At 36.0% G+C, this 18,302-nt stretch overlaps 1 protein-coding gene across 4 annotated transcripts in view; it reads left to right on the forward strand.

Annotated features, from left to right (window-relative positions):
• Nipbl (NIPBL cohesin loading factor) overlaps positions 1–18,302 on the forward strand; it is a 153,493-nt gene that overhangs the window by 85,323 nt on the left and 49,868 nt on the right. For all 4 annotated transcript variants that reach the window (XM_038321600.1, XM_038321599.1, XM_038321601.1 and 1 more), the window contains 6 exons: positions 9,139–9,321; positions 13,676–13,873; positions 14,107–14,178; positions 14,262–14,351; positions 15,150–15,253; positions 17,309–17,395. In XM_038321600.1, the coding sequence (XP_038177528.1) occupies positions 9,139–9,321; positions 13,676–13,873; positions 14,107–14,178; positions 14,262–14,351; positions 15,150–15,253; positions 17,309–17,395 (734 nt within the window). The remainder of the gene's footprint in view (positions 1–9,138; positions 9,322–13,675; positions 13,874–14,106; positions 14,179–14,261; positions 14,352–15,149; positions 15,254–17,308; positions 17,396–18,302) is intronic.

Here is an 18,302-nt window from a genome sequence, read left to right on the forward strand (position 1 = left end):
TTATTTAAAAGTTTTTCCTGGGGAGGCAGTGGTAAAACAGGTTTTCTAACTTAAGAATATAAAAAGGCAGGGAATGGTACTTCCTTCTAAAACTGGTTTAAATTGTTGGTTTGTGGAGTTGAAGCTGGTGTATTTTTGCATAGTTGCTGAATTAAGTTCTCTAGTTAGTTGCCCCCGACTAAAATTAAGTGCTTAGAATATAATTGCAGTTTCTGAAAAAAATGTAATCTTGTATTTCTTTGTATAACTTTGTTTGAAATACAGGTTTGGTTTTGGGTGTTTTTTTTTTTTAATGGTTCCATGTGGCAAGACCTATTTAACCTGGGTTTAATCTGATATTACAATCTAAATAAAATATAGTTCTGAAGGCAGTGAAGCAAAATGTTTAATTTTAGGTTTTCATTCTGTGACCATCACTTAAAACTTAAATTTATACTTATAAACAAATATATGAAATCTAAAATTACTGTCCAGTGTGGTAGTCAGTAGCTTTTGGCTATTTTAATTGAAATTAACATAAATTAAATATCAAAATCTGTTTTTCTGTAGTCAAGTATAAGTATTGACTATATTGTTGAACACAGAAGATCTGTATCATTACAGAGTTCGACTGTGTAACATTTCAGTATAGTAGAGGGGAAGGGTATAACTATAACTATTCGAAGCATACTATTGGAGCTGTCTACCAAGGAAAATATTATTATAAAAGTCTCTTCATTCAAAGTTATTTATGGCTAATCTGTTTTTACTTTTTCTAGATTCATATCAAATGTTCACTTTTGCTACAGTTTTGTTTCTCAAAAATGAAGATTACTTTCTGAATCACTATCATCTGTGCCCTTCTTGGGTTGTTAGAACTAGAAAACTAATAGGTGGTATTTAACTTGAATGTGTCTTACTGCAATTGTTTCTTAAAATAATACAAAGTGGTATTGAGTATATGACTGGCACAAGAATTGTTTCTTTTAAATGAAGTTTGTTTGTTTGCTTGTTTGATAGGTGAAGATTTCCTTTAATTCTCACTGAAGGTTTTTGGGACATCTTATATTTACAGAGAATGTAGTTTGGAGGGTAATCCAGCACTCAGGAGGCAGGAGCAGGCAGATCTCTGTGAGCTTGAGGACATCCTGGTCTACAGAGTGAGTTCTAGGCCAACTAGCTCTTATTCAGAAAACAAAGCAAACAAATGAAAAACCAGTGAAAAAACTCAGGATAAAGGTGCTTACTGTGCAAGCCTCCAATATTTTACTTTAATATTTATATAGTTAATACTCTTTAGCATAATTTGAAATTCTTTAAATATGCTTTAGGCCAATAAATTTTCAATGAATAGAGAGGTATAAATTAATTTAGGTTTCTGACATAAATTAATTTTTTATATGAGGGTATTGAATGTAAACTGATAGTTACATTTGACCAGTGAGGTAATATGTATGTAGACTTAATATCTTGTGTATTGCTTCATACATAAGTGCCTAATAAATGAATTGTGACTATGTTGCTGTTATGTTCAGAAAAGGCTTTTGTGTATAGGTTGAAAGTATATACTGAAAAAAAAGCTGTGCAGTGGTGACACACACTTTAATCCCAGCATCTGGGAGGCAGAGGCAGGCAGATCTCTAAGTTCACTGCCAGCCTGGTCTACAGAGCGAGTTCCAGGACAGCTAGAGCTACACTGAGAAACCTTGCCAAAAAAAAAAGCAAACAAGCAAAGTGTATAGTCATCTCTTACATTCCCACAAACTCTATAATAAGATCTACTTAATTTCCAAATTGTTGTTCTCTAAACTTTGTATTAACCTTCTTTGCCCTGCCAGCTGCCTGACTTCTGTTAGAATACAAAAGAAACCTAGTCATATTCCTGTGTGTTCACTTTCCTTCGGCCTTGTTTTGAGTTGTAGTCATTACACAATAGGTTCCATGTCCGTCTTGTTTCAACATATCTTTTTGTTCCTGTGATACAAAGGAGAACCTTTTGATGTCTTATATTTGTATCAGTATATAGAATTCCAAAATACTGTTTTATCAGAATATTACATATAGTATATCTACAAATAAAATATTAAATAATGAAATGATCCTTTAAAAGTGGCATGATAGCTAGCTTGCATTACATAGACCTTAACAATTTAATAGATAGTCAGAAGTTATCTCAGAAGTCCTTCACTAGAGGGTTGATGGATCCTTAGATAAGAGCACTGACTGGTCTTCCCGAGGACCCAGGTTCAATTCCTAGCACCCACATGGTGGCTCACAACCATCCATAACTCTAGCTCCAGAGATCTGATGCCATCATCTGACCTCCACAGGTACCAGGCATGCAGATGGCATACATCCATATGTGAAAGCAAAACACAAAAGGACAAAAATAAAATTATTAAATCTTTGAAACAAAACTATTTTAAAAGGGGAAGGTTATAAAATGTTTTTTCCTTCTCCTCCCTATGCTTTCTCTCAGTTACCTAAATATTGTTCTCCATTACTTGATTTAGTGTCTCCAAGAATATCCTTTACTATTTGTGTGGACATCTCTCTTTGTTGTTGGTGGTGGTGTATGTAGGTTGTTATTATGCTCATGTGTGTGCACTTTGGCATGGGTGTCAGAGGTTAATGTCAAGTGTGTGCTGTAATGGAGCTTCACTGTATTTACTGAGGCATGGTTTCTTACTGAACCTGAAAGTTGCTCGCCTATTTATCAGGGTCCGGTGCTAGCCCGGACCATAAATTATTTCTCTGGACCAGACCCCAACATAAAATATCTCTCTCTTGACCGGCGTGGAGGCACAGGAATAAAGACACAACTCACATTGCTTTATCGGGAGGGAGATTCTCAGAGATCCCCTATGAAATCCTGAGTTCACATCCTGAAGAATTCCTCCGCTTTATTCCCCAAACAGCCTTATATATCAAAACATAAACTGAGGGGGAAAAATCAATAGCATTCTGTTTCCTAGTAACCAGGTGAATGGCTTTAATCCACATCTACCTGTGCTTTCTGTCACGTCTTCCTGGTCAGTATCTAGCTCTGTCACGTAGGCTGAATTAGCACTTCTTTTTCAGGCATCCTCCAGATTACAAAGAAAGGAGTAGAGCAACATCCTGACCTTTTGTTGGGGTAGCCACAGCCTGTCTGGAGGTTACCTGACCACTTTGGGTGAGCAACTATGGCATGATTGCCTGGATGTCACATCATATAGAAATATGGGCCTACAATCCATTCTTTCTTATTAATTTTAATAAAACCTGTGCTTCTGCAACTGGACAGACAATTGTGCCTGGCTTGGGCAAAGACCTCTTCATTTACCCAAATTTTCCCCTCTGAAGCAAGCATTCATATATGCGAGTTCCTGTCTTAGGCATCTAGGAAGAAGAAACTTCAAACCAGTCATTGACTGCTGATCTCTGTGAAGAAAAAAGATTAAGGGAGAGAGATACCTTTTGGACTCTATATCTCAGCCATACTTTCTTGTCAGGATAAATTATAATATTTATGAATAATCATGCTCCCAAAGGCTATATTCTATTTAAAGGAGAAGAGAATCGCCTGAGCTGAGAATGCTTCTTTAGCTAGTATAGAGCAGCTCTTAAATCTTTTTTTTTTAAATTTATTTAACATTCCCACCTTCTCCCATCCTCCCTTTTCCCTCCCCCTCCTCCCACTCCCCCTCACCCTCGCTCTCCAGTCCTAAAAGAAGTCAGGGTGCCCTGCCCTGTGGGAAGTCCAAGGCCCCCCCTCCATCCAGGTCTAGGAAGGTGTGCATCCAAACAGACTAGGCTCCCAAAAAACCAGTACATGCAGTAGAATCAAAATCCAGTGTTATTATCATTGGCTTCTCAGCCCACCCTCATTGTCAGCCACATTCAGAGAGTCCGGGTTGATCACATGCTCGTTCAGACCCAGCCCAGCTGGCCTTGGTGAGCTCCCACCGTCTCCGTGGGTGGATGCACCCCTCGCGGTTCTGACTTCCTTGCTCATGTTCTCCCTCCTTCTGCTCTTCATCTGGGTACGTTGTATCAAAATCTAAAATTCTAAACATATGCGTTAAAACCCAACATTTACAGAGTGTGTCAAACCTCTCTCAACATAGTTTCAAACATCATCAGGCCAGTACCGTGATTCTCAACGTTGTTGGTCAATAGCAACTTTTTACAACATCTTATATGCAGTTACAGATATCAGGTCAGTACCTAGCTGTCTCACCATACAGAAATATGGGCCTACACCTGTTGCTAGTCTGGCTAGCCAGTCTGCCTCTAAGCACTAGTGTGATAGGTGAGCCCCCACATGGCTCTTATATGGGTGTCGGGGATGTGAGTATGCTCACACTTACTTGGCAAGAGCTTTTTCGACTGAGCCGTCTTCTCTTTAAAGCTAAGTTTCTCTGGGTAGTAGTCTTGACTAGCAATGATAGTAATCAGTGTCATTTGGCCTGATGATAGCTGTTCTTATTAGAAGTACTCAGCATCAGTACTACAAAAGGTTGTCTTTTGTAGTTGTTGAACTACTAAGTGCTACCATTAAAATGTGTTGTCCCACCTTTACCAGTCTCATCTAGTAGAACTGTGCTTTGCTCAGCTTCTGTGGAGAATATTGTTTCTGTGTGAGTTTGTAGCATAGTCTGAATTCTTGAACTAGGGAATAGGATTTTGTTTTCTTTACTATAAATCATATGACTCAAGCATCTTTAATAATACCACAATAGAAATTTGTTTTGTTTTAGCAGATTCATGATGCTCATTTCAGTAATCTCACATAAAGACTTTAGTGTTGATAATCTTTAGAAAGTGTTGGAAGAATATTTTTATAGAGTTTTTCATGTGTGTATCTACTAGTTAGGCGTGATTTTAGAAGAGTATTTTGAAATTTTGTGTCCATTATTTCCATTTGTGGAAATTTTTGGTCAAATTATATGCAGTAATTATTATTAATGTAAAGAGATTTGTTTAGTAGAGACTCTCATACAAATTAAATGGATTGAGCTGGAGATTGAGCTCTGTGTGGTATTTGCTCCACGGTAGCTGAGGCTATAGGTTCAGTTTAGTACCGCAATGAGAGAGATGAACATATACTGAAGGTATTCTTACTACTTAAACAGTTTGTAATTCAAGTCACCCCACAGCACAGTTTCTGTAGGGTTCTCAGACGTGCAGAAATAGGCATCTTATATGTCTTAGTTACTCTTCCGTTATGGGATAAAATACTCTTACAAACCCACTTACGTGGGAAGAGGGATTTAGATTTAGTTCAAGTCCATCATGGCAGGTAAATCAACATAACACACACTAAAGCAGCCAGTCACGTTGTAGCCTTCTGGATGAGGGAGCATGGAATACTGGTGCTCACCTAGCTTATTCCTTCTTACGTGGTCCAGGATCCAAGGCCTGGGAATGCCTCTACCAAATCTTGGAAGGGTCTTCCCATCTCATATTTACTCAACCAAGTCAGTCCCTTAGAGGATTGACTAGAACCTAACCTGCTCTAAATAATTCCTCACTGGTATGCCCAGAGGCTTGTCTCAGAGCTGATTCTAGATCTTGTCAGGTTGATAATCAGTATTAGCCATCGCATATTTGATGACAGAGAGGGTTAGCAAATAACTCTCATAAAAAAAAATGTTCTTCTTTTGTGAGAGAAATGATCTTTAACATACACAATACCCTTATTCTAAAGGAAATAATGTGACCTTGCTGAAGAGTTTGTGCAGCTGTCAAGACAATAAATTTTACTTGATTATAAAACAGGTATTCTAAATGCAGGCTTTCCTACCTTTTCCAACAAATACTCTGTCTTCCCATGTTTCAATTTTTTTGAATTTCTCATTTAAACTTACTTATATAAATTATAGTACTGGAAATAGTGGAATCCAAATTTTGGAAAATAACCTTTCAAAGCTTTTACATTCAGTTTTGAAAACTGAAAAACCAGCTTTCTTCTGCCCTGTATAGTTAGGAGGAGCAAATGAATCTTGTAATAAGAGCTCTACTGTATATACAGGAATGAAGCCAATCCAATTTTACCAAATTCAGCCAATACAATTTTAAATGTCTTTATCTGTTTGTTGTTTGTAAGCAGTGTGTTCTTAGGATGCTCCTGCTGCACTTCATTACTGTCATAATACGTACATGGCAGGAAAGGGGTCATACAATCCCTAATTTCTACTTTTCTGTCTCGCGTAGTATGTTGTCATTTACATTACTTACCAGAAAACAAGTTCTGACAGTCTTCCATGTAGAAATTTGGCAACTGAACATTGAAATTTTTGTACTGTTGGTGTTAAAATTAAAACTATAATGCTACTCCTGTGTTTTCTTTTGCCTGTTTCATTATAATATTGTTCTTTCATGGTACAAGTCAACTAATCCCTTGATATTTGTCTTCATTAAGTAAACTGCTTTACAAGAACACATGCTTAACATGCTCAAGATACTAGTTTCAGTACCCAGTAACTCCCCCAAAAACATAACAGGTTTAGTGATGATCGAAACTTTATAGATTGTTTAGTGATAGGATATGTGTGACTATTTCATTTTTAACTAAGTATATGTGATGTGGATTGGAGGCCTGCAAGCTTTTTCTATAAATGACTGTAAGTAAATATTATTGTTGTTTCAGTACCAACAATTTTTGTAGTTATCTTTCAATGTGATCAACTCTTCTTTGTATTCCCTTATTTGGGGGCATTTTAAGGGTATAGTGGCTGAAACTAAAAATTGTTAGTGTGGCTCTTTTATTTTGTTGAATAATATTCAAGAGTGGTATTGCTAAAAAGTTTGAAGACACTTGTTGCATTAGCAGAGTCTGAGTGTGCACAGGTCAGAAATGGTCTGTGTGTGTAACTCGGAAGCAGAGCTTAAATTGATAAAAAATAATCTCAGGACCATAAGACTTCCAGCAAAAGCTCTTGGGAGACAGAGGCAGATGAATCTTTGTGAATTGGAGACCAGCCTGATTTTCGTAACAAGTTCCAGGCCAGAGCTCCATAGTTACTTGAAAGAAAGAAACAAAGAAAGGACAATCATAAAACTAATGTTGTAACTTGCTTCTAAGTCACAGCTTGAAAGTTACGGCTTGGTGAGATGGCTCCACGGGTAAAGACCCTTTATCAAACCTGATAACCTGTGTTATCCCTAAGTATCACCAGATAGTGGAAGAAGAGAACCAAGTCCTTAAAGTTGTCCTCTGACCTCCACACATGCACTGTGGCATACATATTCCTGCTTGTGTGCATGCATACTCACATTATATAAAAATAATTTTAAAGAGAAAACTACTAGGAAATTAAGAAGAAGACACAGGCGCATAGACCGCTGACACTGCTCCTTTGAGGACTGCTGCGTCAGTGCCATCAGATAGAGGGCCTGCACCATTTACCCCGAGAGCTCTTCCAATGCCAAGATAAATGGCTGGTAGCTCTCCATCCCCTTTCCCTTTTTTTTTTTTTTTTTTTTTTTTGTTTGTTTGTTTGTTTTTTGAGACTGAACAATGATTAGTTTTCCTGGCAGCGTTTAAGACATCTACATTCTTAAGTAAAATTAAGGCAACTTTTTACACTGGTGCTGTGTCCTTCTCCCTTAAATTAAGACCATGTCTTGTGACCTGACTTATGCATAGATCCTTTTTCTTATTACGCTGGCAACCACTAACATTTCACTTGATTGCTATTTTGACTTAATGTGTGAGACTCTGCCAAAAGTATGTAGTTTTCCCTCCCAATTTTCTGTCGTTTTATTTTTATCAAATTAGTGCTCAAACATACGCCAACCTCTTTTGTGACCTCAGGTTTGAATTCACAAGCTCTCCATATCCATCACTGGGGATTCTGTCCCTGGTTGAGTCCTCTGCTCGCCCTATCAGTCACTAGAACTGTGTCTTACGTAGAACCCTGCCGTCTGTGTCCACAGCAGAGCAGAAGACTGGGAAGGCTTGAAGAGCCTTTGTGAGACTGAGTAAAACCTTCAACACAGCAAAGGATATATTCTCAAAATTGGTGTTTCATTCTGTATCTTAAATAATGTAGACTCTTGGGATTAGGAAATATATCTTGATACCCATTTATTTTTCTGTCATGATTTATTGTTTCTTTTTTTAATGTAACCACTGTTGTTTGAATGTTACAAGAGGTAGTGTTAATGTTGGTTACAAGTTGGTGATATTTTCTGCTGTAAACATAAGGAACTATTTGATTCCATTTTATAAAATCTATTATGTAAGTCTTTAATTCTAATCTTCCACACAAAGGTTTACATAGGTAAGTAAAGTTAGGTAAAATTGTCACCTTTATTAGTCCTCAAAGGTAAATTGTCTTGAAAAACATAATATTTGTTACTTCTGCGTTTATTTTTAAGTAGTCAAAATAATACTAACAAATATTTTCTTCATAGAAACTATGTGAATGTTTCATGTCTCTAGGTTTATATGGTGTTAATGATTCTCAGTATAGTTTGTTGATAGATTTTTCTGTCATTACTCTTTCACTGGAAAATGTGAAACTATCATAACAGGATTGAATTAATTTACTATTTTCATTTGTAATCATTTTAAAATATTTTGATTGATTGATCCTACTTTACAGACTCTTGTCATATTTTAAATGTTCACTGTTTTGTCCTTACAAAGAAATTTTTGTGATTCTAAAGGAACTAATTTGCTTCTTAAATAGACAGTGGCAGGTAAAGATCTGTAAAGCTCTTACCCAACCACTGTAGGCAACTGTCAGAACTATACAGGAGTATAAGGAGGTGGTAAGTGCCCTCCGACTTACCATGTGTACTGAAGAGCTGCTTTTGTTCCAGGCTATAGAAACCTGCCCTAGACCTAGTAAAGACTTTAGTCTTTAAAAAATTATGACATAGAGATGCCAATGTAACTCAGTGGTACAGTGCTTACCCAACATGTACAAGACGCCAGTACCTTTTAGGAAAAGTGATTATATAATTAATTTTATTATTACATTGTTTTTGTTATTACATTAATAACATTGATTTTTGAGGTTATATAAATATATATACATGTATGTATAAATTTTTGTGTTTAGGGTTAATATTTGGGTTGTAAATATAAAAAGATTTGTTTTTATAGTGCTAAGTTGGTTAAATTTTATCTTCAGATTTAAATTTCTTTTTACCTTTCATTAATAGGTAGTATAGATCAATCAGTGTTAAAAGAATTGCCCCCCGAACTCCTGGCAGAAATTGAATCTACCATGCCACTTTGTGAACGTGTGAAAATGAACAAACGCAAGCGTAGCACAGTTAATGAAAAGCCAAAATATGCTGAAATCAGTTCAGATGAAGATAATGATAGTGATGAAGCTTTTGAATGTAAGTATCATTTAACTGTTTTTAGGAATTAAAGGCAGATTAATATGTGTCACATAATTTGGGGGTTAACAAGAGCACAGTTACCTTAATGTTTAATAACCTAGTATAGTAAGATTTTTTTCTTTATGCTTTAAAATTATACGAAAGATGAGATCAGTTGGCACCAAGAAGACAATTTAGATGAGCTGTAATTAGTAACAGAGAACACCAAGTATGTGTCTATTTGTATTTAACCTATATTGGACTCCTGATATATACTAGGCATTGGAAATAAAAATACAAATAAAAATGTGACGCCCCTGTCTCACAGTCTCAGTCTGTTGGGGGAAATATGTGATTGATAATTGTAGTACAATGGTAATAGTGAATGCAGGGTGCTGTGGGAGCACATTGGCATCAATATCAGTGGGGGTTCGGAGAATGCTTACTGGAAGAGGTGACACTTGAGTTGAGTCCGGAAGGACACGTAGGAGATAGCCAGATAAAGAAATATTTAAAACCATACTATCACTAAATTATGAATGGCTTAGCCACATTGTGGATATCTGTGTGGTTTGGACCTGGCTTCTCCGTTTTGCCCAGCTGTGTCCTGGAATTCCTCCCTTGTTTCACTGTTTTCCAGAGCTGGCTTCTTCACTACACAGCTACCTCTCTACAACACTGTGAGCACCTGTCTTTGCACTAGACTTGCTATACCTCGCCTGTCTTCCTACTGGTCCACTGAAAAAGTTCTTCTCTTTTATCCCTATCTTCCTTCTTCTGGAGCAAGAGAATTGAGCCTAGCCAAGAGGGGTCAGCAACCTTGTTTGACTTAAACGGCATTCAGTGGAAACAGACTATGGGAGATCTTCACTTGTGTGCCAACTGACTTAGTCATAATGACCAAAAGAAGTGGGAAGACCACCAGTGTGTTCTACCTTTTCCACCTAGTGTCTGTAGATTGAGGTGTGACAAGCAAGGGCAGGAAAGACAGATGCATGCTGCCATTTTTAAGTGTATATTGCCGATGGAAGCTCTTCACCTCCTCCAAAGTTTTTAATCAATGTTCATTTACTCATCCTTTTAAAATTGTGAGCTCTTCAGCTAGAGCAGTAGACTATGATACTGAACAAATTTTAACAGTTTTAAAATTGAAATATACAACAAGATAATATGACATGTGTGATTGTTATAATTTGTATTATTATGAGATGTATTAACAATACAGTATATTAAAATGACTAAAGTTTTTTAATTATATCAAACATTCTGGTGATATAAAGACATGGTTAGTTCTGAAAAAAATAAGAGAAAGGAAGCATGGTGGCCAAGAAACTCACTCCCTTTTATTTGTCTATTCCTCCTCTTTCCCCCTATTCTTTCACCATTTCTAAATTTCATTACTTGCAGCTTCATTATAAATTTCACTTTGTCTCTAGTTGCTTGCTAGTGGCTGCCTGCATTGCTAATTTGTAAGGATTATGAAATAACGAAATAGGGAAGGGTAACATAAGCAGAAATGTTCACTGACTGTAAAATAAGGAAAAGCAGAGCCACACATTTGTCATCAATGCCGACAAAATTCATTTCTTTTTTCCCCCCTTTCTGTTGCGGGTGATGTCTCATTTTATGAAAGCATAAAGCTTCATTCTAAAACCATGGATGCCGTTAATAGCTGTGTCCAAATATATTGGAAATTAATATTGAGAGAAATTGGTCTTCAAACCTCTACTAGGAAAAAGGAAATTTTCTCTGGATTTTTAAAAAGATGTCCAAGGAGTTTACTGTTTTACTTGGTTTATTTCAGTCTAAGTATAAAACAAGGACCTGCTGGTTCAAGTGGTAAAAGGTGTTCAATTGGTAATTGATATAAAGAACCAAATTGTCATGTTGTCATAACAATAATCAAAAGATACTATGGTGCAAAATTTAAAAGTATCACAAGAACAGTAGTTGGAAGAATTATGTTACTTTGAGGTAGACTTTGTGAAATTTAAGATTTCCCTTAAGTTTAATCAAAAAAGTTAACTAAAATCTAAACCTTAACGAAATAGTTTTGTTTTTAAAAAAAAATAATAAGGATAAGGTCACTAGTGCCCAGAAAGATAATGGATATGAGAGAGTTGGCGCTAAAATTTGGAAAGGGGAGGTAGAGAACACTGAATCCATACTTTACGTGTTTGAGTCTCATTTGTGCTCCTCTCCTTCCTCTGCTCTTTCTAGAGCAGAGAGAAAAATAAAGGACAAGCCAGCCAATGAATTGCAGCCCTACTAACCTCATGGAATACATAATGTGTCACACATTGTGAGGTTAGGTTATTTCACTCTGTTTTAATCCAAACTTTAATGAGTATGACATGAAGATGCTCTAAGGCTTATAAAGAATAATGAGTGCAGCAAACTGTATAATTTTTAATAACCACAAGATTTATCATGCATTTTTTAGTGGTAGAGTTGAAGGGAAGTATAGATTCCTTTGAAATTAATTAAAATATAGAAAGAGTATAATAAATTGTATAGTTTTGGTTCATAAGTATAAGGTCTTATACTTGACATTATAGCATGCTTCTTTCTGAGCAAGTTTGTTAGTTGCCAAATCCTTATTTGGTAGACAATTCAGTAACTGTTGACATGTTAGCATTTAGTGAGTATTATATAAACACATTACCCATCTCAGCAGATTTCTCCCACTTTCTCTAATAAATGAGACAACTCATTTAAATGGTGTTCTAGAGCATACCCTAATCATAAATGTGCAAAGGAGGTCCTGCCTTTCCTCACATTTATTATAGCCAAATCAAATTCATATCTAATTATGAAGGAACTGATTGAAGATTTGAATATATTCATTCTCATACAGTCATTCTTAATAACAACTCTTCCTGTGACAAAACTGTCCCCAAAGTAGTTCAGACCAGTGACCCCTTTCTGTCCAACCTGGAGTTCAGCACCAGGAAACAAACCGTCTCATGAGTAGGAATGATGGCTGTATATGGGTTAAGATTGCCAGATTTAAACATTTATTGTCCACACTAGTAGTACTAACGCAAATATAATAGGGTGTATTATCCAGATTCACAGCCTTAAATCTAAGCCACATAATGTGTTCAAGAGAGCTATCTGAAAATTTGTATATTTATCATAGTTAGGAATTCGGGAAAGAAACCAGTCAGAAGGAAAGGCTTTTAAAAAAAAAATCCAACAAACTAGAGAGTTTATCTTTGTCACCAGCAACTTGTCGCTATAGTAACTGGTGTAGGAACCAGCAAGATCGTTCATCTGTGAAAAGGCACTTGTCACACAAGCTGGCAACCTGCATTCAACCTGGGAACACACGTAAGGTGGGAGGGGAGAGCCAACTCCAAAGCTGCCCTCTGAGCTACACATATACATGCACATAACCATACACATGCAGAGTAACAATAAATAAATATTTTAAGTGTTGTTGTGATAGTCCTAAAACACATCAGTCCTACCTGTTTTTAACTGGTGGTGCCTGCGCTGAAAACCAAGTGTAGTGTGTACTTTTTGCTCGCACTGCCCTCTAGCTTTCACTGCAGAACTGTCATTTTTCCTACTGTAATGTAATCCTTTCTTAGAGCTGAGAATCATTTCCAACTTAATACATTAGTTGCTATGTCAGATGAAATTGTTTGCCACAGTCTCCTGTCAGTATTGGTGATTTTAGCAGAATGCATCCATGCTTTGGAAAGATGGGGGGGAAGTTTGAAGGTACCATATAAACATGCTTATGTAGCATGCATAAGCTTAGAAACTTTCCTTGAGTTGGCTCGTCAATTGTCAGAGAACTGTTTCAGTGTATTAGTGTTTGCAGTTCTGATATATACTATCTCTGTAGGTTTGTGATGTTAGGTCATCAGAGTCTCTGGAATTTATTGCTAAGTTAAGTATAACTTAGCTGTTGATTGGTGAAATACTTGGTTACGCATATTCTGTAACAGTATCTCAAAGTTGACTATTTTCTCCCCAAACCCTTTTCCCCCCAAAAAAATATAAATGGTGGTTGTTTTTTTTAACCAAATTCTAAATAAAGGTTGTTTTATAAGTCTTAATTAATCTTGAATTTTCTATATAATCCTTGCTGATGTGCTGAAACCTTTCACTGAAATGTACACTGTGTTTTCATTCTCAGAACCTTCCTGTTGCTTTAATAGCTTCATGTAAAAATCTCTTTTTTAGCTTAAATAATGCTAAAATTCATGGTATCCTCTCTATACCAAAATTTAATCTTCTGCTAGATGAATGGCTCAGAATTTATAGACCCTCAGAATGAAGATGTAGTTCATTGTAAAGTACAAGTTTTGACAGTCTTTTAAAGTGAGGTAAATTATTTGTCATGGGGATTTGCTTCTAGCCTCTAGGAAACGGCATAAAAAAGATGACGATAAAGCTTGGGAATACGAAGAGCGTGACAGAAGAAGCTCTGGGGATCATAGGAGAAGTGGCCACTCACATGAAGGAAGAAGGAGCTCGGGTGGCGGTCGTTACCGAAACCGAAGTCCATCAGATTCTGATATGGAAGATTACTCTCCTCCTCCCAGCCTTAGTGAGGGTAATTCATCAGTTCCAGTGGATTTCTAAAACTGATTTCAGTGTTGGGTTCTAACTTTAAAGAACATTTTTATCGTGTCATAAGCTGATTAACACATCTAATTTTTAACTAAAATAAAAGTATTTTTACATTTACAGTGATTGTTGTTTAAGAATTAATGTTCAGAAACTGGGAATACAAGTGGAAATATTTTATCACTCTTGAGTTTCAGTGTTTCTTTTTGTTTATTTTAGTTGCTAGAAAAATGAAGAAAAAAGAAAAACAAAAGAAAAGGAAAGCTTATGAACCGAAATTAACACCCGAAGGTAACATTTTAGTTCAGCATTATAATCTTCAGTTTTACTTACCTACTTGGAATATGAACATAATGTCTTTTTCTTTCTTGTAGAAATGATGGATTCTTCAACTTTTAAGAGATTTACAGCCTCAATAGAGAATATTTTGGATAATTTAGAAGATATGGATTTTACTGCATTTGGTAAAATCAATTTACAGGGTTTTTTGTTTTTTATCCCTTTGTCTGTGTCTGTTTTTTTTTTATTTTTTGCAAATTACTCTAAAAAATAGTCATGATCTGAACTATCAAAAAACTTGAAATCTAGTATGAGTTCATGTTCTCAAACTAAAACTATTGCAAAACCTAGGCAATTCTCAAATTAGGTTTTTATGTGGAAGAATTATTTACCAAAGAAATTAATTGTATATAAAATGTAATTATAAGTATTGGACAAGATAGTGCCAAAACTCAGAGTTAACAGCTGTGGAACCGTTTATTGCCCCTTTACCCAAAAGAAGAATTAAATGGAGTTCTCCAAAACTCACTCAATAGGAAAAAATTATATCCTGCTTGAAAGAAGCAGTATTTTTTGGATGAGGAGAGTGGAGAAAAGAATGAGGATATAAATAGCTTGATCTCACTCTCTTCTCTGGTCCTCTCGCAGGGTACCCTACTGGCTGAACCCACACCGAAGCCACAGGGCATTGGATATTGTTAACTTAGTTCATCCAGGCCAGCTTTCTGAGGCAGAGAGCATGACTGACAAGTGTCAACACTGTCTCGACAGTAGTAAAGACAGGACCACTGTCTTCCCTTTGTAGAACTCGGAGTTCACTCTTGCTATTTTTGGTTATGGCTTCTATGGCATTTACAGAGTTCTCTTAAACTCCTCAGGTTTTTTTTTTTTATATATGTGATCAAATTTTATTTTTAAAAGCTTATTAACTTACCATTTTTTAGCTCTTTTACATAACTATTTTTGGTTGGTTTGACTTTCAGGTGATGATGATGAAATCCCTCAGGAACTGCTGTTAGGAAAACATCAGCTTAATGAACTTGGGAGCGAATCTGCTAAGATTAAAGCCATGGGCATAATGGACAAGGTACTTCAGCAAAGTAAACTTCTGAACTTTCTAACACATGGCATGTGAAATTAACTTAAAGTTTTCAGGCAGATTACAAAGTTAAGAACATATTAAAAAGAAAACTCAGGATTGTCATCTAAGCATCTAAATGAACTCTGTCTTAGGAAAAACTCCTGGTAAAAGAGGTGTGCAGATTATTATCATGGACTCTGACTTTTCACTTTTTCAAGTATTTACATTGTTCTGTGTAGAAATATATTAGACATTTTTCTGGCGTTGTTTTAGTCCTGGGTTGTAAAAGAGTAGCATCACTTCCAGTGCTAATAGAAGGTGGCAGAGTTTGGTTAACTGCTGTTCCATTTACAGTTTCGTTGCCATAGGCTTTGATCAGTTCTCTTTCCCGGGAGTCCATGTTAGTTAGTTGTCTCATTCCACTAATGCATAGCACACTATTTCTGGTGTGATAGTTAGTTCAAACAGGAACAACAGCTGTTCCTGTTTTGATGCTACTGTTCATCAAAAGGTGGTCTGCCCCATCTAACCAGTCTCTAGTACAGAGGTATTACTCTTAGTCTTAAGTTTCCTGGTCTACATGCCTTATCCTTCTAGACGGATAAGAATTAATAAAAGATTATCTTCACTTTGGAATTGATTCTAACACCTTAAGCCTGTTTACTTAATTTTCCAGTTCCATAATTTTAACATAGCCTGGAAAATATGTTGGTGGTTTTGTTTTGTTTTTAACTTTTATATTGCATTTATTATTTGGTTATTTTATGTGTGCTTGGAGAAAGTTCTTATGCTTTGTGACATGAATGTTTAGGGCAAAAGGCTGTTTTCAGGGGCTGGTTTTCTCTTTCCATGTGTGGGGCCAAACTCCAGTTTGGTTTTGGGTTTTTTTGTTTGTTTATTTGTTTGTTTGTTTTGTTTTGTTCAAATATTGCCTACATTTTAAATAATCAGTGTGCCAAGAAGTTGACTTTTAAAGCTGGAAATACCAGATAATGAACCAGGGATTTCTCCGTTTATAAATAAGCACATTAAAATTTAGGGGTGGGTGCTGGAGAGATGGTTCAGTGGTTAAGAGCACTCACCGTGCCTGCAGAGGACATGTGCTCAGTTCCCAGCACCTACATGGCAGGTGAGCCATCTTTTATTCCAGTTCCAGGGAGTTCCGTGCCCCCTTTCCAAGCAAAACACTGAAACACATTAAAAAAAAAAAAAAATCAGTGAATCTAAAAGGAAAGAATTAATGGACTTCTGGTTTGTATTGATAATACTATATATAGAGATACTGATTCATTTTGTATGTAAGACTATCTCAATAGGTTTTTAGATACCAGTGCTAATATTGGTCATTTGTTTTATAAGTTCAGTAAGTACAATGCAGCTGGTATTTCTCTTTCAGAAGGCAAATTCATTAACTGTTGACTAAATATAGATATTTTGTCAATGTTCCAAGATAATCTAAAGTAGTTTACTGAGGAACAATCTTCTATAATCCAGCATCAGTAATCGAACTAGATCTAACACCAATTGCTTGCTTGATTTATTTGGCTTTTATGGCTAGTTTGTGTGCATGTCCTACCAGCATGCTAGGGACCGTAAAGAAACACTGTTAAGTGAATAAAGCATAAGTAACAAGCAATTCCTAAGTAAAGCAACTTTTCTTCTCATTCCTAACTTTTTCACTCACAATTTCATGCTTGGTATTCAAAATACTTGGATTGTATATGGCACTGGATGATAATTAAATCATGGATGAAATCTTTAATAGCTAATGTGTGGTTGTGTGTGTATCAGAATCTTGCCTAGATAAGTGGTGTGAGGTGAGCTCTGAGCCATGCACGTGCGTGTGTGCTCATCCTGGGTTCAGTTATCTGTCTTTAAAGGAGGTAATCACATCAGAATTGAATAGAGGCTCTAGAGAGGAAAGTTTGTTTTCTACTATTATTTAAAAGAGTGATAATGTTTTATATTCCATAGCCTAAAGAAAATAAATATTTAGATTGTTTCTCAAGTAATTTGAAACTTTTACCAGTGAGTGATATAACAACTTACATTTCCTTTTAGCTTTCAACTGATAAAACTGTGAAAGTCCTAAATATATTGGAGAAAAATATTCAGGATGGATCAAAGCTTTCTACTTTGTTAAATCATGTAAGTTTAAGACCTGTGTTACTAACTTTACCCCTAGTGTTATTAAATGCACTGGTTTTCATTTTGTTAGTTTGATAAAAGTACTCTGACCAAAAGCACCAACAAATTTTAATGAATACCATGGAGACTGTGTTCTAGGATTGCAGTGTAAACTCGTGACAGAAAGTATAAATCACATGCATGAGGCTCTCAAGTAATCCTATGATATAAAGGTTGTATTTCATTTACAAGAATATGTTAGGAGGATTTACACTCTAGCAGGAAGCCTAAAGCACTCCATCCTAATTTTAATGTCTAAAATAAAAGGAAGACTTATGTCAATTATTAAATTATCCATTTTAGAAAATGTTAGGTCTTAAGTACTCTGCATATCTCTACTCTTATGTTTTTGAGACATTATTTTTGAATCTTGATATATAGTCCAGACAGGACTAGAACTTGCTGTGTAGCCCAGATTTGCCTTAAGTACACCATCTTCCCATTTTAACTTACCAAGAACTAGAGTTATAGGCAAGCATTGCCGTTCCCACCTTTAACTTTTTCATTTGCAGATGGAAGAGAGAAGTTCTGGAGATTGGAGCTGAACCAAGTACATGGTTCTACCATAGAGCTATACCACTGATCTGTTATATTTACTTTTCAATATGTTTCAGAAAATAGTGCTTAAAAAACAAATTTGACTATAACCGTAGCACTCAGGGGGCAATTCAAAACCAGCCTGTACAGCATAGCAAGTTTCAGGCCTGCCAGAGATACATAGTTGAGACCTTGTCTCCAAGCAAGATACAAACAAAAACGGATATTAGCGGTAATTAAGTCAGTAACGTTTTGCTATTTTTTAGTAAAAGCTCTTCATTTGTAAATTCTTCCTTTGTTCTCACGTAAAGTTTAACTATTGTGTTTATAC

The sequence above is a fragment of the Arvicola amphibius genome, chromosome 3, assembly GCF_903992535.2.
Source record: "Arvicola amphibius chromosome 3, mArvAmp1.2, whole genome shotgun sequence".
Taxonomy (NCBI): Eukaryota; Metazoa; Chordata; class Mammalia; order Rodentia; family Cricetidae; genus Arvicola; species Arvicola amphibius.